Source organism: Amblyomma americanum, chromosome 1, assembly GCF_052857255.1.
Source record: "Amblyomma americanum isolate KBUSLIRL-KWMA chromosome 1, ASM5285725v1, whole genome shotgun sequence".
Classification (NCBI taxonomy): Eukaryota; Metazoa; Arthropoda; class Arachnida; order Ixodida; family Ixodidae; genus Amblyomma; species Amblyomma americanum.
The window spans coordinates 66,079,909-66,103,831 of NC_135497.1; the positions used below are offsets into that span (position 1 = coordinate 66,079,909).

The 23,923-nt window shown below is 46.3% G+C and overlaps 1 protein-coding gene across 1 annotated transcript in view; it reads left to right on the plus strand.

Annotated features, from left to right (window-relative positions):
- The window catches only part of Slik (Sterile20-like kinase), an 80,159-nt gene that overhangs the window by 46,639 nt on the left and 9,597 nt on the right, over positions 1 to 23,923 (plus strand). Inside the window, exons 15-18 of the mRNA XM_077645766.1 lie at positions 7,673 to 7,801; positions 13,528 to 13,671; positions 13,749 to 13,878; positions 22,357 to 22,679. Of these exons, the coding sequence (XP_077501892.1) occupies positions 7,673 to 7,801; positions 13,528 to 13,671; positions 13,749 to 13,878; positions 22,357 to 22,679 (726 nt within the window). The remainder of the gene's footprint in view (positions 1 to 7,672; positions 7,802 to 13,527; positions 13,672 to 13,748; positions 13,879 to 22,356; positions 22,680 to 23,923) is intronic.

Genomic DNA, 23,923 nt, shown 5'->3' on the forward strand with positions numbered 1-23,923 from the left:
TGGTCTCATTTGAAAAAGCCGCCTTTCGCCTTCAATTTCCCGGCACTACGGCTTCCGTTCGCCCATTGGTTGCCGAGAAAATAGCAAAAAAGAAAAGGTAGTATTCAAAATCCTATTGGCTGCCGCGGATCACGTGACAGCAGGTCGTCATCCGATTGGTGGAGCTGGCTGGCAGCGTCTGCTTGATGCGCCCGACCCGCGGGGAGACGCGACTCTTTGTGCCGGACCGTGCAGTGCAAGAAACGCGCAGCGATGCCTGGTTCAGCGCGTAAGGTGCACTCAAGGCATAAATTCGGCAAGAAAAGGTAGAAGTCGCCGGTCGATAACCTCAAGAGACGCCCTGCTGTGCGCCCCGACAATGATGAAACTCCTGCGCTGAACGATCGTGTCGGCGAGGCCGCGCAGGTAGGCCTAACGCGCTCCGCAGCACGGGAAGCTGTAAGCGGCAGCGCCCGCATCCGCCGTGATACAGTGATGCTGGAGCCCTCAGATGTGCTCCAAAATAAGACGAAGACTGAACAAAAACTGCGAGAACTCGCCTAAACTCCAGCAACTGAGCGGAAGTCTCGTTGTTTACGTTACGGCAGCGCGTCGGACTGTCTGCTCGACGAGGCAAGCTTCACGATCGTTTGTTTGGAATCGCTCAACAGTTTGTTGAAACTTGTGAAGTGTAAAACGTGTGGCGGCAATGACTTGAGCTTCGTAAAAGATGAGCGAGAATACGGCCTTGCCGTTAAACTTTCTCTTCAATGTGCGAGCTGTGGAGACGCATCGTCTGCATGGAGTTCGCCGCGGGTACGTGGCGATCAGAAGATCAACCCTTTTGTGGTGAATGTGCTCGCTGCTCGTGCAATGCAGAGCACTGGCAACCAGCAGACAACTCTAAATGACATTTTTTCATCGCTGAACGTTTCGCACCGCGGTCTCCACAATAAAACGTGGCAAGACTATGTGAAAAAAAAAAGTTGACACCTGCAGCAGCTCGTGCAGCCGAAGAAGTTACACAAGAGTGTGCGCGGTCGGTTCGAGAACTCTATAATGAATTGGACCTTGGGAACCCCGGCAATATTGCAGTATCATACGACGGAACTTGGATGACACGCGGCCACACATCCCACATTGGTGTGGGAACCGTCATCGAACTGTTTACCGGGCTTGTGCTGAGCGCAAAAAGAATGCGAGAGAAGGATGAGCGCCGAGAGCAAAAGTGCGCTCGAAAGCATTCCATTGCGGAAAATATTCAAGGAGTGCTCAAGAAGCGGCACCTGGATACTACTGGCAATCAAAAGGACTACATTCCTGGTGGCTACTAGCCATTTCCTATTGTAAATATATTACTGCACTTGTAAATATTTATTAAACTGTCCCCTGTTTGTTTTTGGGGCTTTTCTCAAAATGCATATGGTTGACTGCTAGCAGTCTTGAGGCCTTGATATCTCAGCAACCAAGTCACATAGAGCTGAAATTTCGGTTGCAATGGAAAGCCTAATGTATGCTGTGTGAAATGTTGGGAGCAGATTTTCTCATTTTACCTTAAAAAAATAGTTATTTTCGTTAATTTACCATTACTTGGTACACACATTTTTTATACTGAAATTCAGAAGGTTGTAAAATGAGTAAGAATTGACATATCAAAAATCTGCTCTCAGCATTTCATAATTCACTATTCTGGCTATCTAACCATGCCTTAAAGTTAATTTTAGATGAAATCATTATTTTGCTATTTGGGCCTCAAACAATGGGCATTAATTGTTAATTATCTTGAAAACTAATTGGCCTACACTTAAAATAAATGCATATTTGAAATCAGCATAAAAATTTGAATAAGTCTATGCATTTTTATTAAGATTGGTCAAAAAACAACAAAAACAGCTTTAAGACCAGTGTCCCCCCTTAAAATACTGAGTAGATGTAATGACATCACGAATACTGTCCCAAAACTTACCATGTGCACTTTGGTTGGCTAAACTGCCGACTGTAAGGAACAGCTTGAGTCATTATTTGTTTGAAATGACCAAAAGCAAGCATGAAATTTTTTCTTCAGCAAACACAGAGCAATTATAAACGAGTGTGCCAAACTGTGACGTCACACATGCAAGGTTACCTATAGAAATTGCCCGATTGAGGCCACAAGTTGAAAATTTTGAAATTAATTTGCGCTGCAACAAGACATTACCTGGCTGCAAAATTTGTCACAAATGACCAGAAAAATGTGGAGAATTTAACCTGAAAGTGTCAGTACATTATGTAGAGGTACAAAAAAATGTTGTCGTTGCCCTTTAAGGACATCGCCAGTAAGCTTCAAACCACATTGCAGTGTGCATCGTCTTGGCAAAGCACCAAATGTCATGGTAATGTCCACTGGGGCATTGTGGCTGTCATTCAAAAGTAACCACAGCATTCATCCTTTATATTTTCAACACCTAAATACCAGTAGGCACATCCTTTGCAGAATGCTCCACACAGAATTGTTGAATTCTCATTTGCATTTTCTTTATTTTCTTTTTTCAACCAGTGTATAGCCACTGTCAGTGCATCACCTTTAGCTCATCTGTGTGCGCTGCCAACTGAATGTTAGAGTTCTAAAGAACTCGTGGTAGACACCAGCCACCATATAGACTCTGTGCTCTGCATCAGGCGGCATTGCTAGAATTCAACAGCATGATGATCAACACAGACTGCTTAGAACAGAATCAATGCTTCCAGAACAAATTCTTTGACTTTAGTCATTCCATTAACTGTCAAACTCGAAGCCCGGAGCCAAAAACAAATCTGTATATTGCTTATGAAATCGCACCAAAGCCATGCACATCAGGCAAATCACATAGTGTCTAGAACTAAATTTGGCAAAAAACAAAATGTTAGGAAGGTTTTTGTTATCGCCAGATGACCACTAATAATTAGGGGTGTGCGAATATTCGAAATTTCGAATACGAATCGAATATGTTTCATATTCGGTTCATATTCATATTCGAGAAATGAGATTCGTGAATTTCCGAATATTCGAAAATTCCCGAGTACTCGGCAGCAATCATACCGCACCGACTTTCGTAAATTTGATTGTGGCAAAAACGCATTATCTGGGCAAATGATCTGAATATAGAGTTTAAAGTTCTAGGAAAACAATATAAAGGCCCTGTTCTCTTTCTTCTCCATCGTTTATTGCATGGACCGATCGCATTCCGATGCCGCTAGGCTTGACCTTGTGCGCAATACCGCAAGTGGGCTTTCTCACATACCACACGTGCTGCAAGCAAGATGAGGGACGACCCGCTTCTAACAATTGCAACGTGAAAGCGCATTTATTTTTTTATCCTTCGTAATATGTTATCGAATTAATGCCCACACCCATGGCATTCATTTTGTCACCTTAACTCTCTGAGCGTGACCACTGCCATCTTTTTTTGGTCAACTACGCTATGCGGGAAACCCTACTTCTGGAATTTCGCGTGAGGCTCCCGAAGGGGCGAGTCGAGGTGTCATAACAGGGCAAGCGATACTGTAAAAATCCCGCCTATTTATTGCATGGTGCACTGTAACCAATGCACCTCTTAAGTGGGCGTAACGGCAGGCGTGACAACGTTCGGAGGGCCCTGTCACTAGGTCAAAAATATAACCTGGCCGCGTAGCTTTCGTTTCTGAGCTTCGCCACTCGCCCATGGCAATGGCAACTGTCGGCCCGCGCATTCGCCAGTAGTCCAATCTCAGCACCGTGCCGCTTTCAGACGCTGACTGACGCGTCGCTGGTCAATTTTTTTTTCTTTTTTAGAAGCAGTCTCACCATTCCGACGTCAATGCACGTTCCCATCTCGCTTACGTTCGCGATGTCTTCCAGCACGCCAAAACTCTGTGCTCGTCACGTGATTACAGGTGTTTGCACGATAGAGCCGCCTCATAAGACTACCGCTTTTTCGGTACTTTTTTTTTTTTCGGGGCCGCGGGGCATTTTATAAATCGACCTTCGAATAACCCGGGCATTTCTGTCGGCTCTTTGAACTCCGAATTAATGAGGTTTTACTAGCCATCATGTTATTTCTGTTATGCTGTTCAATTTTTTCTGTTATTTTGTTCAATTAAGTAGTATACATTTCTGCGCACATCATGATTTTTTTTTTTTTTGTACGGTGCTCAGGCAGTCTAGTTTCATTTATTTCAATTGCAAAGGCCATACACTATTTTGAAAAAGATATGAGCAGCAATGTTTGCTTGTTTATCTTTTCTGAATTTATTTTTTGTGCTGACCAGATATTTGATATTCGAAGTCATTTTTTCTTCATATTCGATTCGATTTGTATTCGAAAATTTCAGTATTCGCACATCCCTACTAATAATCCCTCTAAGCCTGGAGAGAATCTTTGTACCTGTTTTGTTTCTTATTTTATTTTTTCAACGCAGGAGAGTTACACATTGCGCATAGATGTAAAACGGGGGCATGGCTGGTCACCAGCAAGATTTTTTAAATCTTTTATGGTAAAAAATTGTTCATACGCAAGTGAACAGTGAGTGTTGTTCAGATAAAAGCATTAATTTCATGTCATGGAAAAATTTAATTGATTTTTTTTTATTTTAGCCTGCCCTGTACCCTCAAGTTCACAAAATGCGCACCTTAAACTTTACTGTGTAGTGCTACAGTAAAACCTCGATAATTCGAACTTGGTTAATTCGAAATCCCGGATAGTTCGAAGGTTTTCTGCGGTCCTGTATTTTCCAATGCAAATTTGGCTGGATAATTTGCACAGCGGCCTGCACCAGCCCGATTAATTCGAAAATTAGGGGGGCTATGCAGCAATGCCTGATCCATGTTTCGCCTCAAACCCGGCAAAACGACGGCCCTACGGAGCCGCGAGGCAAAGTCACATAGCAATGGCGATGATTTATAGGCGAAGCACCCCAGCCGGAGCACTCTCAGCACAAAAATCGGTCCACCGTGCGCCCCGCAGACTGCCGAAACACACGCGTGCAGAGGAGAAGACGTGCTTCACTGCAACGCAGTGGGCATACCCGTTTTTATCACGTGATCTTGCCCCCACTCCATCCCGCGGCGTGCTTCACCCTTTCTTCGCACAGCATCAGCGGGAGCACATGTTCCGTACCACGACCGCTCTTCCCCCTTGCCTCCGACGCTGCAAGTACGCCGCCATGCAGGTCTCACCTGCGCCATTTCTTTGTGTTGTGCGCGGCGGTTAGGGGTCAACTACTGTGCCGTTGTTTCTTTTGGGGGGAGCTGTACGGAAGTGCTAGCTTTGTGACCGTACCAGCGAACGAAATGCCGAAGTACAAGACTTTAATGCTGCAGCAGAAGTTCTGCTTGATCCAGGAAGCAAGCAAGAACGCTTGTTCCAAGACAGAGTTGGCTAAAAGGCACGGCGTGCCCCTCTTGACGTTGTCCACTATACTGAGCAACAAGTCAAAAATACTAGAGGCTTACGGCAAGACATATTCTTCGAAGCGGTCACGAGTGCGGGATCCCACGTGTCAAAATGTGGAATCTGCTCTGCTTCGCTGGCTGCAGAAAGCAAGCGCAGCCCACCTTCCCGTCAATGGTACGCTACTGCGGGAGAAGGCCAACGACTTAGCTCTCCAACTTGGGCACGAAGAATTCAAGTGCAGTAGTAACGGATGGCTTTGCCATTTTAAAGAGCGGAGTAATTTGGCATTTCTCACCGTTTGTGATGAGAGCGGCAGCACTAACGAGAGCGTTGTCGAGGATTGGAAAAGGCACACTTTGGCGCCGCTGCTTAGCAAGTACGGTGCAAGCGACGTTTACAACCTTGACGAGGCTGCACTTTTTTTATGATGTGCTGCCAACAAAAACATTCACAGTGAAGAACACAGCAATCAAGGGTAGAAAACAGGCCAAGGGCAGGATTACTGTGCTGTTCGGTGCAAACATGTGCAGTAAACACAAGCTGCCGTTACTGTTTGTCTGGAGGACGGGGAAGCCTCGCTGCTTCAAAAATGCAAGGCTGCCGCCAAAGGATGAACTCGTCTAAAGGCACAGTAAGAAAGCCTGGGTGACAGGTGCAATATTTGAGGACTACGTGCGGCAACTTGACCGCAAGTTCGCTGCCACATGCAGGAATGTCCTATTCGTCGTCGACAACTGCCTGGCACATGGCGACATCCCACATCTCCAAGCCATCAGGATGGTATTTTTACCTTCGAACACCACTTCGATCTCAAAGCCGATGGACCAAGGCATCATTCACCACACAAGGAAGGTTTATCGACACCACCTGCTCAAGCGCGTGCTCCTTTGCTATGATAATGGCAAGGAGTGCTCCATTGACCTCCTCGGAGCCATATGCCTCATGGTGTACGCTTGGAAACAAGTGGAGCCCGCATTGATCAGGCGGTGTTTTGCAAACACTGGTTTTTCCAGTGAAAGCACTGTTGATGCCGATGCAGACTACCCATGTACGCTTGACGAAGAAAGAGCAGCAGAGTATTGCGACCGCATCAATGCACTCTGCGCAGAGGAGGGTGAGTCCAACGCAGTCTGCTTCGCCGAGTATCTGAACTTTGAGAACATGCGCTATGACAGCGACGATAGCGACAACAACAGTGACGAGCCTCCCCGGGCACCTGCTCTCGGTGAAGTTATCGGATCGCTGAACGTTATCCGCAGTTTTGTGGAGTGCCACGGTGGAAGTTCTGAAATGTGTCACCTAGTTGACCAACTCGAGAACATGACCTTCGGCGCCGCACACTACCAGACGCGGGAAACCAGCATCTCTGATTGCTTTCAGTAATTCAAAATATGCCGAATAAAGGTAGGGCGTTCCTGCAACGAATTTTTTTTGCCGAGTCGTATTTCTTGTTGTGTTCGGTGAATTCGAGAACCTGCTTAATTTTAGGATTTCTTGCAGTCCCGATGGCTTCGAATTAACGAGATTGTACTGTATTACTTTATGAAATTTTTGCGATGGTTGTATTTAACATGTTATTTGTTACATTCTGTTAAAGTGCAAAGGATAATGGTGGTTAGCATGAAGAAACGGGAAAGGGGAACTTAGGGTAAGAGAATAAACAGAAGTTAATGATGTCCTGGCTGGGATCCAGCATGGTATGAAATTTGAACAGTAGGTAACTGATGGTGCTTTAGGCTAACGGGAGTGGATTTCGAGGTAATGTAAACGTAGCAGTGTGTGGCAGACTGTCAAGTGGGCCGAGGAGATTAGAAAATTTGCAGGCAAAGGCTGGCTGCAGCTGGCTCTAGGCAGGGCTAATTGGAGATGCATGGAATAAATCTTCATTCTGAAGTGGACATGGCCAGTCATATAGGGATCATCATGTCAGTGCTGCCTCAGAAATAGTGGCACTGCGCAGAATCATATTTAAGATGGTATTTGGTTGATATGTAGTATCCTAGCAGGCGTAGCTTGCAGAATTTCATCATGTAACTGCAATATACAAAAACAAATTCAAAATATTTATATTTTCTACTGTCTTCGTTATTTTTTCTATTTCTCTCTACAGGATTGTAGGTTCAAGTCAAAATACTGGTTGCATGGGTCTGAAAAGTTTATAAATATGAATTTCTATATATTTGGTTTGGGAATTGAAAAAACCCTTTCTCTATTCCTACATATTTATATAGGGAAGCCAAAAGCAGAGCTGCTTTGTAATTTGCAATGTTATATCAGACTGATGCAATTGCTCTTTTCTTCAGACACTTCTACGAGATTACGACAACGATTTGGAAGCATTGAATCGCACTCAGAAGCAGCAAGTGGAAAAAGCTGAACAACAGCAAGACCTGGATTTGAAATATGCTTCCAGGCGGATTCGAGCAGAACAGGTATGGATCCTCTGAGGCTTTAGATTGCAAAAGTTGATGCAAGGTTTTTTTTGCATGCAGTTCAAATACGGTAGACTCCCTCTAATACGAACTTTAAGGGACCATATAAATGTGTAAGTCTTATCAGAAGTTCACTGTAACAGAAGTGTCACAAAATATAGATACATGTAGGCATGCTATAGTGCGTCTAAATATACAGTCGCCGGCCGATTTTTCGGACTGGAAGGGACCCGAAAAATGGTCCGAATAATCGAACAGTCCGAAAAATCCACGAAGTACCAAAAAAATCACTTTATTGAGGTGAAATCAGCTTAAAAATGTCGTTGATTTTACCTTGCGGAAAATTTCTCTTGCTGGCGTTGATTTGCGCCAAAGTTGTGCTTTCGATGTACATGCACATGCTAGACAGCAAGGTCACGGCGTTTAGTTGAGTATTTCCCGCGCTTTTTTGATGGACTCAGCAGCACCGGCGGGGCCATGCTGTCCACAACCCGAGTGTGCACCACACCGCTCGTCAAACACACGCAAAGATAAGGCGCTTTTCATTCAAAGCAGCGGAACCGCCGGACGCAATCACAAAATGGCGAACGGATGTAACTTAGTGAAAACTGAGCGCCACTCGGTTAACGCGGTCGGACAAACCCAAGTGACGAAGCGGCGAATGGCGAACTTGTGAGACCCGCTGCGGTGGCTCAGTGGTTAGGGCGCTCGGCTAGTGATCTGGAGTACCCGAGTTCAAACCAGACCGCGGTGGCTCCGTTTCGATGGAGGCGAAATGCAAAGGCGCCCGTGTGCTGTGCAATGTCAGTGCACGTTAAAGATCCCCAGGTGGTCGAAATTGTTCCGGAGTCCTCCACTACCGCACCTCTTTCTTCTCTCAGTCCCTCCTTTATCCCTTCTCTTAATGCACAGTTCAGGTGTCTGCCGAGATGCGAGACAGATACTGCGCAATTTTCTTCCCCCAACAACCAATTTTCAACGTATGGGACAAGCGATAACTGCCCGCAACAATGTTGGTGACAAAAGCAAGATAACGGCGATAACAATCTGACTGCCACTTAGAAGTTTCAGAGATCGCAGGGACCTCTACTGGCAAAAATGAGGTACCGAAAGTATGTCAAGCCAATCCAACACCGTAATTCCACCTCAATCCAAGATGGCGCCTTTTGCGCCGGCGGAAAGCCAATAAGATGGCTGATTTTGGCCCGCAGGCAACTGAAATTAGTTGGAAATATCCGTCGCGACTATGTATGCGCTTCTATGGGGTGACTGACGGTGCCTCATCGAGGTCCGAAATATCCTTTAAGTCCAAATTATTGGAGTCCGAATTACCCGTCGGCTACTGTACATTGCATAAAATGGCCTTTCAGCAAGAGGATGCAAATAGAGCATTTACAGTCAAACTCTGTTATAACTAACATCGTGACTCATTGCGATTTGTTCGATATATGGAATAGTTCGATATACCTTGGTATCTTTGGTACCAAATTCATTATATGAAGTTGGGAATGTGGAGCAAAAACACGCTGATAAAAGAAAAACAGTGCCACTCACCATGAATTCTGCTCCAAAGGCAATTGGAGTAGGCAACTCTTTGCAGTAGGCAGTGATTTTTTTCCTTAACACTGCGTTTAGAATGGCACTTTCGACATTTGGCATCATTTCAACGAACTCCAGTCCGCTTCCCTGTATTCCTGAGCAGTATTGTCACAGCACATCAGGAGCAGAAATGGCTTCTCAAAGCGTCAGGCAAGGGCGATCATCTTCCGGAGGAGGCTCCTCTGTGGTGCCAGACAGCACACGGGAAACAAATTTCGAGTCCAGCGGGCTCGCTATCACAGCTACGTCATTGTCAACCGTCAAAAAGTCCTCGAAGGCAACTTCTGTTGCGCAGTGTCTGGAACATTAGCAAGTTCCTCCCACAGCGTGGCAACATCACTATCATCTTGTGCTGCGCGCGCCGCACTCGCAGCTACCACGCCCTTATGACTCTCCAGTATGATGGAAGCAGTTCTCTCTAGCACGGTTTCGAGTTACGTCTTGCCAGGCACGACTGACCATTTCGATTGCAGCCATCACATTAATCTTCAGCTTGTCATTAACCCACAGTTTCACAAAAAGTCTCTTGACCACGGGATTCCAGCAGCCTAGCTTGAACACACAGATGGTGCCTTGATCAAGTGGCTGTAAAACTGCTGTTATATTCGGTGGCACGGAGCAAGGCTCAATGTTTTTAAACGGGGTGCTGCAGCAGTGTGCTGAACAGTTATCCAGGAGGAGGCAAATCTTGTGTCCGCTCGTTGCAAGCTCCTCGGCGGGGCTTGCCGCAGTTTCGCTGTCATCTTGCAGGATGAAGCGCCGGAAAGCAGCACAGCAAGGCTGTGCTTGCGTTGTGGGCAGCAACGCAAGCACTTCCAGAGTCAGTGAGCAGAACAGCAGCACGACTTGCGTAGGCTGCCTTCTCCTGAAGCCAGCATGATGGGCCTGGAGCTGCTCGCACGTACTTGATCATGTGGTAGGCGGCTGCCAAATAGAAGCACTGCAAAGCAAGGCTGGCTGATGCCACCGATTTTCAAGGGCTGCTCCCGCTCCTGTGTTTCACAGGTCTCACTGAAGTGCGGCCGGGCAGCGTGGTTGCCCTGAGACTACCTGGAGCTAGCGCAGCAGCACGTTGGCGGGTGTTTGGCGACCGATCGTGGGCACTCAGAGGTCGATATATCCAATGTGTAGTTCATTATAAAAAATACATTTACATGCATAATGCTAGAAGAACTTCTGAGTGTTCAATATAAAGCATAATTCGCTCTATCTGAGTTCGTTATATTTGGGTTTGACTGTATTGCATTATCCGTGAAGTGAGCTGTAGAGTGAGGGCATAAAACAAGCTCACGTTATCGTACTTGAAAACAGCATTGGTCGTTTTATTTTTGCACTGCCTCTTTTTTGCTGTTTTTTTTTCGCAGCGTCCTCTGTTTTTTGTTTGTTTGTTTTTCCTGATTGTTTTCTTTCCCTCCGGCTTTAAGCACAGTGACTGTGCCCAATTAAGTGGGTAGCCATATGTGTTTCTTGCACCGACATCTGCCTATCTCTGCACTGTGTTAAAGCATGTTGTGATGCCACATCAGTTGAAAATTTGGCACCCAAATTTTAATCCCCATGTCAACGAGTGGGTGCACTTCATGCCCACACACCTTTTGGAGGCGGGGCGTGGTGTGTGACACATGCAGGATGCTGAAATCTGGGCATGTCAGATCTCTGCGCCAAGGGCAGGCAGGATCGAAGGTGCCCTTATCCACACCAGAAAAAGAGTTCCACCAAGAAAGTGCGTCCTTGCGAGACTGCTTTCCTGCACGTTTATGCATAAATGCGCAGAAGCTATCTTATAAGGGTGTGCTTGTTTTGTGTATAAGCGTTTTATAGTTTTTCTTTCCTCGACAGAGACACGCGGACACGCTGCAAGTGTTATTGCACAGGGTCGCCATGGTTTGCGGTCGCAGTGAAAGTTTGTATAAATTGAAGCACATGCGAAACAGTTCATCTTAAGCAGATTTTATGTACATATACACAAAACCCTATGGCACACCAACCAAATGGTCTCACAGTATTCATCTTATCAGAGAGTTCATCTTTACCAAGTTCGTTTTAATGGGAGTCTGCTGAATGATGTTTTGCCTTTGCTGTTTGGAGAAAAACGTCTCTTGCATGTCAGGTTGATCAGCTTAGCAAACTGTACAGCAATTGCAGAAGCTATGCACAGTTGTGAAATTTAGCTTCACATTTTTCATTTTTTTCTGCTTTGGATGCGAGGACTTTATTGTAAAGCTTTGTAAAGAACAGTGCATTTCTTGACAAATTACTGCAGTAGAACTTCTCAGTGGTAAGCTACCTCAGTACCATTTGTCACAGGACCCATATTCATCGCCCATCCACCGCAGCGGTGGCCAAATGGTTGAGCATCCGCCTCGCATGCGGAAGGTGCGGGGGAGGGGCTGCCAGATACCCACCGGAGATACAGTGGGCACACGCTGGCCTGGTGCTCGGCTTATCAGGGGTGAAATGCTTGGAAAAAATGGGTCTTTGACCCCACCTTAGGTAGTCAAAAGCACCTTGTGCCATGGCGTTCTTCAGCAGGTGCCTTTGCGCCATAAAAATCTATAATCGTCATCGTCGCCCATTCACCTGACGTTGATTCAACTTTTTAAGGAATGGGTGCTGCCTGCATGGTAATTTTTAAAGCTCATTTAACTCGGTGGTCACCAGCTTGATAGAGGTTTGCAAATGACTGTTGAAACGGGAAGTGCCATCGAGAGCAGTCTTACGCTCTCTATGCATTGAGAGATACAGGATATAAAAACTGGACTAATTTATGTCGATTTTTGCCTCGGAAGATTAATAGCAGTGCATGTTTCTTGCTTGTAGAGTATTTAAATACAGTGAAACCTCGTCATAGTGAATTGGTAAAAAATTATAAAATACTTCGATATACCTGAAGTTCATAATATAAAACTTTGCCTAAAACTCGTGCTAAAGAATGTAATCAGCGAAGGAATGCCAACTGGGAGAGATCTTTTCCGTAGCTTTAGCACCGTTTCGAAGCTGCACGTGGTGATTGCAAAGGCCGTTAAAAGCCGAGCTGCAAATGCCAGTTGTTTGGCTTCCCCACAAAGCGCCGCACCACGCGTAAGTGTCAGGTCAGACACCAGCTAGGGTGGCTTCTTCGCATTATAGCAGTGTCGCGTAAAAATCAGACACCAGGACTTAAGTCATCACCGTCTTCACCACCTATGCTCCGAGCAGGGGATGGCTGCTGGAAAGCTATAGCAACCGACCATGTCATTGGTTTCGGGGCACTGTCTACGGGTACAATAGATGCAAACAAGTGCCGTGCCAACTGCCTGGCTACCAGCTGTTCTCGCCGCTATATCTTCTTTGATGCTGTTGGCAAATGCGAGATAAAGCTTGAACCGTGGCGCTAACGCTTGCCGCACCACCACTAGCCACCCGTGTAATGAGGCAAATCCTGCAGCCTGCCATCCAAGTGGACATAGCTTATTGCTCGGCACTTAGATGTTTTATAGCAAACCACGCTTGTTATCTAAAGCAAGAAATGCATGTGTTTGTTGAAAATATTTAGGAACAGTTCAATATAGCCAATAATTTGTAATATCCGTGTTAGTTATAAGGAGGTTTGACTGTACTGCCTAGTAGAAATGACAGCTCTGCAGATATCCTGATGTTGATCACCTCTCTTTGTGCTGTGTCCTCGTGTTTCATATGTTTCTCTGTCTGTGCATGCTGTTTAGAACTGACAGTAGCGAAAATCCACTCAGTGCTGCAACAAGAGCAGGTAGGAATAGGACAGAGACGGTCACCGATTGAAGGCAGCTTTACTGGCAAAACAGGAATGCTTCTTGAACAGAAGCTGAAGAGTCTCGAATTTGCAGAGGCACAGGTATCCAGGCATGGGCACCTGGTAATACAGAAGAAAGTTTCCACTTGTTGATTCCATTCCTATGAATGATGTAATCACCAGTTAGAGTACTATTGTCACATTGCTCCTTGTTGCGTGTAAAACTCATTGGAGGAGCTGAGCCACAAGAGAAAACCTGTTCAGTGATGTCACCAGTGAAGTCCCTCTAGCATCCGTGTCTCCGCCAGCTGTGCACATTAGTCCAGGATCAGTGTGTAGGTGTGGATTTTGATGGTCGGGATTGGCTTTGTTGCAGGAAAGAGAGCTGAAAACGTTCAGAGAAAGTCTGAAAAATGAGGCAAAGCTCTTGAAGCAAGAAGTTGAGCTGATGCCAAAGGAAAAACGAAAGGACATGTTTAGGGTTCGAAAAGAAAAAATGGATTTGGATCAGGCAGAAAAGGTAAATTTTTTTTGTTTATTCTGTTTGCTGTCCACAGTGCATGGTGACTGCCCTAAACGGTGTGTTTGCCCCTCTAGGAAAGGCTTTTTGTGGAGAAGCTAAATGAGCAGCATGAGCTGTCCATGAAACGGTTGAGTGACAGTCATCGGGAGAAGATTGCACTTCTCGAGAAGCAGTTCCTACAGCAGAAGCAGCAGCTGCTGCGAGGTTAGTAACTTATTTTTAATTTTGAGTTGAGTGAGCAGTGTGAAAAGGCCTACAATGCATTCACATGGATTCTTCATGCAGCTGACTCATCACATGGCAAGCTCATTGTATTCTTTCCCTCTGTTTCTCACCCAGCTACAGCTTGGCACAAGCACACTGTCTCCATGTCTGCAAAACATTCAGTTGCAGTCTCAAACCCCGCTACAGCGAAATTTCCGCCACAGCGAAATATTTCCGATTCCCTACCAGCAAGCCATACAAAGCAGTGCAATTATTCCCTGACACAACGAACAATTTTCGGAACGAGGTTGGATTCACTGAAACAAAATTTTTCCTCCATATTCATATTCGATTCGTATTCGAAAATTTAAATATTCGCACACCGCTATTTATGACATTAATACCTTCGGGGCCCATGGCCGTTAGAGGGGGTGGGTGTCATGTTTAACTAATGGAACAATTCAGACCAAAGTGCAAAGAAATATAAAAGTTAACAGACAAAAAACATTTTAAGAAGCAGAACTCGTAAGGCAAAACGCAGAGCACAGTCAAAAACAAGAACATGATAAGAATTTGCGAAAAAATGGTTACTGACGGCTGATCTTAACAATAAGGTTTCTTCGATGGTTGTGATGGAAAGGGGAAGGCAGTCAGCCTTGAGTAAAAAGTAATCATAAAGTACATTTGTTCGACAGCATGGAATAACTTTAGAATGGTGGTCTATATGGGATGCTAAGCATAAGGGTGGAGCTGTATGTTCGCTTTTCAGGGATGGATTATGAAAGAATAGTTTATGAAAGAGACGTATCTTGAAATTTTTCTTCGGGTTTGTAAATCTGGTATACTGAGGTTAGATTTAATGAGTGAAACACTAGCTGTACACGAATAATTAGAGGCTATAAAGTGAGCAGATCTCTTTTGAATAGTTTCGATGGCATTAATAAGGGTGTGTTGAACTGATTCCCAAATTGCTTCGGCGTATTCAAGCTTTGGACGTACAAAAGACTGGTATAACATCAGTCTAAGCTGTAACAGAGATAAGGGTGTGTTGAGCTGGGTCCCAAATCGCTGAGGCGTATTCAGGCTTTGGACGTGCTAAAGACTGGTATAATATTAGTTTAAGCTATAACGGAGATTGGGAAAAACTGCAACGTAAGTAGCCAAGAGTTCGGTTTCCTTTGGTAATGATGTAATTAAAGGGACCCAGAAAAGGGGTCTCAATGAAGGTGCGATATGTCTGGGATGTTAAAAGACGACGGTTCATAATTATCCCCAAGCAAGAATTATCTTAATGCGTTTTGTGGAAGGTGAGTTATATGCAGACAAAATTTGAACTTCCACGTCTTCGCGGCTTTCCCTCTCCTCTCGTACACCAAAACGGCGGCCCCACTCACTTTCCCTCCGCTACCTCCGCCGGCTGCGGAGCGCGCGGAGTGGCCGCGGCCACGGTAGCGCGTGACGTCTGAAAGAATTTGGCGCTGTGAATCAATGATAACCCCTGGCTGCTAACGTCATTTGCACGACATGACGTCGTATGGCAGGTTTTCGCGCGAAACCTCGGCACCGCGCATCGCCGCGAGACGCGAAAGCGGGAATTTTTTAAAATGTATTGTAAATTTCCCGCTCGCTTTTGAGGTCTCGTACGCGGATTGGGCGCTCGGTGGCCTGTACTCCACACAATGCAAGCATTTTAAAGCCAAGCTCAAACGCCCCTTTCTGTGGCCCTTTAACGTGGGTATTCCCAGATAAATTACTGGTTATGTTAAGTTCTAAATACATATATGGAATAGCATGCTCTAAAGGGTTGTTATTAATTTTGCAGTCTGATTTTTCAGTAGAAATTGAACATTGTGAGACATTCAGGAGCTTATATTTTTTTGACGTTAAGGGTCATTAGCCATGTGCTGCAAAAATTATATGGTCTAGATTGGGCTGCAAAGCACGACTGTCACCTGGCTTAGTTTTTTTTTCAATAAAGAACACAGTCGTCAGCATATAGCTTAATAGAGGAGCTACCGTATGCAGGAAGGTCATTTATTCAGATTAGAAATAGTAAAGGACCTAGCACAGAGCCCTGGGGGACATCAGATTTTACTAAACAAGATGGTGAGGCACTCATTGGCTATTATGTACTGAGAACAGTTAGAAAGCATGCAATCGATTTTAGTATTCCAGGATCAATATTTGATGTGCTGAACTTCAGTAACAGTAAATGATGAGGAGCCTTATCAAATGCTTTGGCAAAATCTAGAAAAATGCTGTCAATAAGTGAATTACAGTCAAGGGCTGAAGCTATGTCATGAGTAAAAGAAAGAAGTTGGGTTTCACAGGAGTAGTACATTCGAAAACCATGTTAAGCAGAGCAAAAGAATGAGTTAGGTTCAAAAAAGGAGACAAGATTTGAGTAGACGACTTGTTCTAAAAGTTTACAGGAAATGCTGGTTAATAAGACTGGTCCGTAATTAAGTGGGGATTTGCACTGCCTGATTTATATAGAGAGACTAATTTCCAATCAATTGGCAAAGTGGAACACTAGATTGACTGCGTGAAAATATGCGATAAAAGTATAAACGAGAAAACTTTGTTATTTTTCAGAAACTTTGAATTAATTTCGTCACAACCAGAACATGTGGAAAGTTTTAGTTTGCGAGTTAAATGCATTATTCCAACAGAGTTGTTGACAGCAGGATCGGTTGGGAAGAATTCGCAATTGCACTAAGGTGGTTCAACGATTGTTGAGAAATCGGTGAATGCGTTTGCAAATAGAGCATTTAAAGCAGAACAGCAGTCTTCATTGCACATGGGTTGGTTATTTGAATCAACAAGTGATATGGCAGTTTCACTGAAGGTTTCACAATGCTCCGAAACTCTGGTGTAGGCCTGTGCGAATGTCTTGCTCCAACGCTCCCAGCCCACGAAAGAGCGGCAACGAAAGTCTGATAGCTCAGGTTTGTGGCGCCACGTGAGCTGAAAATGCAGCCCCTTCACGCGATTAACTCAGATGCAGTCCGTAGAGGGACCGTGTTGTTCAGAGTCGCCATGTAGTTTCGCTTTCTGAGCTTCGCTGCCAGCCCGCGACGATTGTGGCTATCGGCTGCACTTCAGAGAGCCAAACCCAGCTGCGCGCAGGTTCGGATGCTGATTTGCATGTTGCTCGTCTGGCTTAAATGTGCATTCCCCTCGCTTCCGCCCGCATGGTCCTGTGCGCCGATAATTCGTGCTCATCAAGAGCTGCTTGTTGTGTGGTGAAACCTCCTAACGTGGACACCGCTGCTTGTGAGGAGGCTCCAGCGCCACTGCATGGCACCTGTGAGGGAGGCCGTGCTATTTTGGAGCCGTTCTGCTGTGGTATTCCCGACAGTGGGCATGCAATACACCATGTTGGAATTACGAAAAATCGTCGTTGCCGCATAGTTTTCACTCTATCGCAGGCGACCATTGCTGGTTTTCTCGTTATTTAAACCTGCTGTGGTGCTAAACAGTTTTGCAAAAGTTTTTTTTGTAGCCATTCGAGGATTCAGCCTTCGGATAATTTGGGCGTTGTTTCCAGTCTTGAGATCCCAATTAACATTTTTTCTTTTCTATTGGGAAACCAGTACATTATCGATTACATTTTTTCAACCACACAACCAGTTGAGAGAGTGCTGGCTGAGTATGTCACTGGATTTCACCCATATTTTATGTTCTCAAGCTTTCAGTTACATTTGCACAGAGAAATAGACCCAATATACTATTTGCATTCATAGATATCTATGAAGCAAATAACATTAAGTCTTGAATCATATTAAGGTGCACTTCTGGTAATTAAAACTTCTGATAATTTGAACAAAAACTTCTGGTCCCTTGAAATTTGAATTAATGAGAAAACATGGGTATATAGTTAAACCTGTATACATCGCTGGTATGTTGTTTGTTGCCATTCTGGCTCTTGAAGTAGGCCGACCTAAGCGTTGTAATGAATGAGAAGTACCGGCACTTATATTGCAGTTTTTTTTTTTTTCGTGCATCATGTGACTTCCTAACATGTCACAGCCAAAAATAGGAATAAGTTGGAGCGCATTTGGCATGTTCTCTCAGATCATGAATGGCAGTTTAGCAACATCCCTCAAGAGAAAAGTATACAACTGTATCTTACTGGTACTCACCTGCGAGGCAGAAAGGTGAAGGCTAATGAACAAGGTTCAACTTAGGACAACACAGTGCACTATGGAAAGGAAAATGATAGGTGTAGCATTAAAGGAGAGGAAGAGGGTAGAATGGGTCAGGCAACAAACAGGTAATGACATCCTAGTCGAAATCGAGAAGAAATGGACTTGGGCAGGGCATGCAATGCTAATGCAAGGTAACCAGTGGTCGTTAAGGGTAACGGACTGGATACCAAGAGTTTGCAAGCGTCGCGAGGGGCAGCAGAAAGTAAAGTTAGGTGGGTGGATGAGATCAAGAAGTTTGCAGGGATGAGGACAAGGTTAATTGGGGAGATATGGGAGAGGCCTCTGTCCTGCAGTGGCCGTAATGAGGCCGCTGCTGATGATGATGATGATGACTAAAATAATATGGATGGGATCCAAAAGGATCTACAAAGATGTTTTCTGCTTCCCTGAGATTGAGAATTTGCTGACTCTTACTGGGACACTGCTCTCTTATCAAATCTTATGAAATGTGCCAAACATTTGCTGAACATGGTAAATGTAATGAGACGCACTTAATAACTCATTGGATAGTACTAAAGAGAGAAAAAGGGGGCCACATTGCCACTTCACTGGCAGGTGTGTGAAGCAAACACTGCTTGTGCTAGCATTGTTTTCTCAGTGGCAGTAGATGGAGAGCCCAGGGGGGCACTTTTCAAATTGCTCCTTTGGCTATGTGTGCAGCATATTTTGGTCCTGCTTGGGCATCTGAACACTGCTGCTACTAAGTCCATGGCGTTCAGGTGTATCCACATATTATATCTTGAAATGCACCTTGGCCTTCAGATTCCCCTGAAACACACGTGATAATTTGTGTGTGGGTGAGGGAAAGCAGGTGAGGGTGGAAGCTGGGAAGGGAGGGAGGGAACTCACAGTGCCAGCAGGAAAGCATGGTGGAAGGGAAGGGGAACTAGCTGCGGGCCTCTTCATTTATCCGCCTCTGTCCGACTGCGGGCTGTCGGTGGGTTGCCAGAGCGCGCAGCCAAGTGCTCATTTCTCTCTGGTTGCTCTGCGCACTTCAGGTGGCTGCCCAGAATGTGTTTGTTTTTCTGTGGCCTTGCAGCTTTGAGTTGCCCGCGGGCAGCCCTACTCAGCAGGACGGTTTTGTGCTGGCAGCTCTCGGGCAGCTAGCAGGCGACGGACGGGTGGTATGGAAGTGGGGAGTGCGCGCAGCCATTTTTATACGGACTAGAAGGACCATGGTTCTTCATGCGTCGTTTTGTTCGATCTCTAGCGCGAAGTAGGCGCTCGCTTCGACTAGACCACAGTGCACATCGCCTACATCGCCTGCAATGATGCCTTTGTGGCAGTTCTCACTGTTTATTTACTCTCTCTCTCTCTCTCTCTGTGCGTGCATGTGTGTGTTGCCTTTACGAGCACAAATTTTCGCTTCTTATTACGATTGCGTAGTTAGGTTTCACAAAATATTTCGGCTGTTCATTTGGTGTGCCCGGCTGACATAAAAATTGCGTTCAAGGCCTTTCTCAAGAGTGGCTATTGACTCCAGCTCAGAGTTCGTTCTCTGATACTCGCATGCATGTATGTGGTGAATGTGTTTAGCGTGATTACAAGCACTTGGCCTTCCTTGCTTTTGGCACACTGGAAAGGCGGATATCCTTTGAGAAATGCTGAATTGCATGAAACACATCCTTTATTAAGAGCCCTCGCATGCCCATTGCTCGAGGGAGAAATGCTTGACTACATGAAACACATCCTTTATTAAGAGCTCTCGCATGCCCATTGCTCGAGGGAGAAATGCTTGACTACATGAAACATGTCCCTTATTAAAGGCCCTCACATGCACATTGCTCGAGGGAAGGCTTGATTGCATGAATTGTCTTTTATTAGAGGCCCTCACGGGCACATTCCTCAAGAGAAATGCTTGATTTCATGAAACACATCCTTTATTAAAGGCCCTCGCATGCACATTGCATGTGGCATCTGTACAGCCCTATATGGCCCCACAGTTGTCACGACGGCCGAGGCGGGTGCGGATTCGGTCATTGCTGGCTGCCGTTAAGCTTGGGCCTTCTGCTACAAATGCCTAAAATACCTGAGAAGTACCGTATGCATATGTAGGATGTCGTATCTGCTGAAGGACGAATCCCAACATAAAAACATAACAACTGTTTATTTAATTGCCAATGGCAGCGAAGGAGCATACTGAAGCTACGCTCATCTCGGTAGCGGAAGATAGAAAGCCGCTCTTCTCAGCTGGGCAGCCTGTTTTTGTAGCCATAGTCAGTGACGCATGCCTCGGGGGATGCAGCAGTGGCGCTGTTTTATCGGCAACGCAGTCCAGCGTGTGGCCGTGTTACGCTGGGCCGGATGATAACAAGGCGGAGGCTGTGCGGAAAAATGTGCAGAGTGTGTTGCCACATGACCCCACCCCCCCACGGAGTGGAGAGCCCTCAGGGCTTGTAAAAATCTGTGCAGCGTACCCAATGTCAATAGCATGTAGTGACAGAAGCAGGCTGCGATGTCGGGGGTCGTGGATGGACGTCTGTAGGTGCACTGGTATTTCCTGGTTCGGCGGAGTCGATGTAGGCTGGCTTCATCCGGTCGATAGAGGCGCGGACGTCGTTCCCGTTAATGCCCAGGGTGAAGGTTTTGTCGTTGAGACGGAGAACTGGGTAGGGTCTGCTGTAAGGTGGCTGGAAAGGCCTGCGGACGGTTTCGTCGTGGAGAAAAGTGTGCGTGCATGTTGCCAGATCCTTGAACACGAAAGGGGAACTCTTACAGTAGTGAGCTGCAGGTGATGGTGGAGGGCAGCGATGGTGCGTTGGAGCCGGGCAACGAAATCGGTGGGATCTGACGTCGCGGTGGTAGATGGCGGTGCAGCAAGAAATTCGCCTGGGAGACGGAGTGGTTCGCCGTAGACGAGCTCTGCGTGTGTAGCCTGAATGTCCGGCTTGAAGGTGGTGTAAAGTCCTAGGGCGACGGCTGGGATGGCTTCGAGCCGTTGGCACAGGGGTGGTCGAGCGTTTCCACCGTCACTGTCCACCGTCAGCGTTTCCACCTCACATTTGACTCATTTAAATGAGAAGTGTCCCATCACAGATCATCATTCATGCACACTTAGTATGTGAGGTGTTGACGCAAAAGGCCAGATTGTAGTGCTTTTCATTCGATTGCTCGCTCTCTATGGAAAAGCTGTAGTGTGCAGGTGCGATATGCAGCCAAATTTATACTTTACATGCGCGTTCAACGAGCTTACGCATACATTCCTTGCCGGCAGCAATAGCCAGCAGGTGACAGACTACAGTTGAGCGGAACGTAGCCTGATAATTTCCCGCTTAGAGCCCTTAGGAAGCAGTTCACAAATGCAGAAATCTCAACTACTACAGCAGAGTCAAACAATATGCATGGTCGATCGTCTTGGGTCATATATTTACTGCGTAGTTAACAAACATCAGATAATCCTAGAGTATGACGTGTCATTTGATGAGCAATGCATTTGGTGTTTTTCCCTCCAGTGTGGTGTCGAGTGAAAGATGTTAGATTGAAAGATGTTCGTTGCATGCATTTGAGGATTTCTCGAAGCTTACATGCGCACTTCAGAGCGGCACACAATGCACTGAAAGCCGCACGCTCGCGTTGTCGTCGCCAGTGTATGTGGCCAAGCGCAATCAGCTGTTTGTTCTGCAATTTGTGGCTGTCCTCATTAACTTCGTGTTGCTTCTTTCGCTCCCAGGGAGCCTATTTCTACCATATGCATGTGTAGCAACGAGCCACAGCAGCAAACGAAGCAGTGGAGGGCATTTCTCTTACATAGTCCGTGGTCGGCCTTGCTGCCGTGGTAGCCGGTGGGCTAGTTCTAGTGGCTGCCAGCTCATGTAATTGTGATACGCTTTCCTGTCTAGAGCGAATTTTCTGGCAGCAAGTGGCCTGCCCGAACATAGTAAATAGAAGAGGTCCAGTGCCAGCACACTTGGCTCTCCTGGCATTTAGTGTGTGAGGGATAGCAACGGTGGAAGCCAGGAGGGGTGGGCAAGGTTGTGTAGCTGTGATTCTACCACAGGTGGCATTCGCAGACGTCACATGAAGCCTCAAAAAGGTGCAGCATGCACATACGGTACAGCTCTTTCCGAGATTTGTGCATTACACACATGCAGTGCAGTTCTTGCCGAGTTTTGCTTTGTACGGGACATAGCATGAACGCTGCATAACTTTTATGCTTGCACTTACAACTGCCTGTCGTTTGCAGGTTGCAGTAGGCATGGAGAATGGGAAGTGAATGTGAGAGCAGTTGTCACTTGCATTTATGGCTGGGTTGTGTGTATCCATGCAGCACGGGAAGCCGCCCTGTGGGAACTGGAGGAGCGGCACCTGCACGAGAAGCACCAGCTGGCAAAGAAGCAGCTCAAGGATGGTTTCTTCCTCCAGCGGCACCAGATGCTCATTCGACATGAGAAAGAGCTCGAGCAGGTCAAGCGGCTCAACCTGCGGCGGGAAGATGAGCTGCTGAAACGCCAGGCCTTGGAGCGCCGCCAGCTGCCCAAGCGCATCCGCTCGGAGATGAAGACACGTGAGCTCATGTTCAAAGAGAGCCTGCGCATCAGCCTGCATGGGGGACCCGACTCTCCTGACGAGGACAAGGACCGGCTGCGAAAGGTGCATTTTCTTGTTAAAAAGGATGCTGTACTTCAGATTTTTCATTTCATTGATCGTGGCACCAGTTCAGGTGGCAATTTTTGCATGTTGAAGGAAAGTGGGTATTGCAGGAAATTGCAAAATTGAGTGCTCTGGAAGCATAGGCTCTCACATTGGCATGCCTAAGCAGCTTGCCTGGTGTAGAGATTGAGCAGTGTGCACGTGCGTCTGATATTGCCTGCTGTCATGCTTCTTTTCACATGTCCAAAGGCCAATACAGTCAAATCTCGTTGCAGCAAACCTCAGATTAACGATTTTTTCGGAATTACGAACATTTCGAAAATCTCCTTCCAAAGGCCTATGCTTTCAATGTAAAAATTTTTCAGTACTACGAATTTCAAAATACCAAATAATTCAGAATAACGACTGTAATTTTATTGCTGTCACTCAAATAATACCTCATTACTATGAATTTACTTCCACCGCAGAAAGGAAAGTGGCAAGTTCGAAACCGGTCGAGGGCGTGGCCTCCGCGATCAGCTCCAGCAGCGCTGCCGGAGCCAATCGCGGAGGCCACGTCCAAGGAAACGAGGTGCGGGTTTTGTAGCCAAATCCAAACCTGGAGGTGGAATGCGTAACTAGGCCTACTTTTTCTTGCACACTAATCTGAGCCTGCGGAGCACCCGCGCCGATGTGTCTCTCGGGTTAGTGAGGATGTATTGATATTCAGCTGCCGCACGATCACTCTGCCCCTCGGATGACGAAAAATTCTGCGGTGCCCACCAAAAAGAAGTGAAAGCAGTTTTCGCTGCAGGGTAAAGTCGCCATTCTTCGGGACATTGATGCCGGGAAAAGGCAGATCGACATCAGCAAGGAGCTTGGAGTGGCGCTGTCGACCATTGCGACCATCTTGAAGGATCGTGCGAAAATAGTTGAGCTTCACCGGAGGTCTCAGCTTGCTCTAAGCAGGAAACGGCTGGGAATTTTCAAAACATGGATCAAGCAGTGTTGACGTGGTTCAAGGATGCCCGATTGCAAGGTGTGCCAGTGTCGGGGCCAATGCTACAGGAAAAAGCACGGGAATTCGCCTCAGCACTTGAAGTCTCTGGTTTTGAAGCAGGTGCCGGGTGGCTCTACTGTTTTCGTTAGAGAAATGGGATCACCTGGCAGATGACCTCCGGAGAAGAAAAAGCAACGGACGCTGAGGGTGCCGCTGCGTGGACGAACGGGGCCACTTTCAGGAAATCGTGCTGTCCTACTCCGAG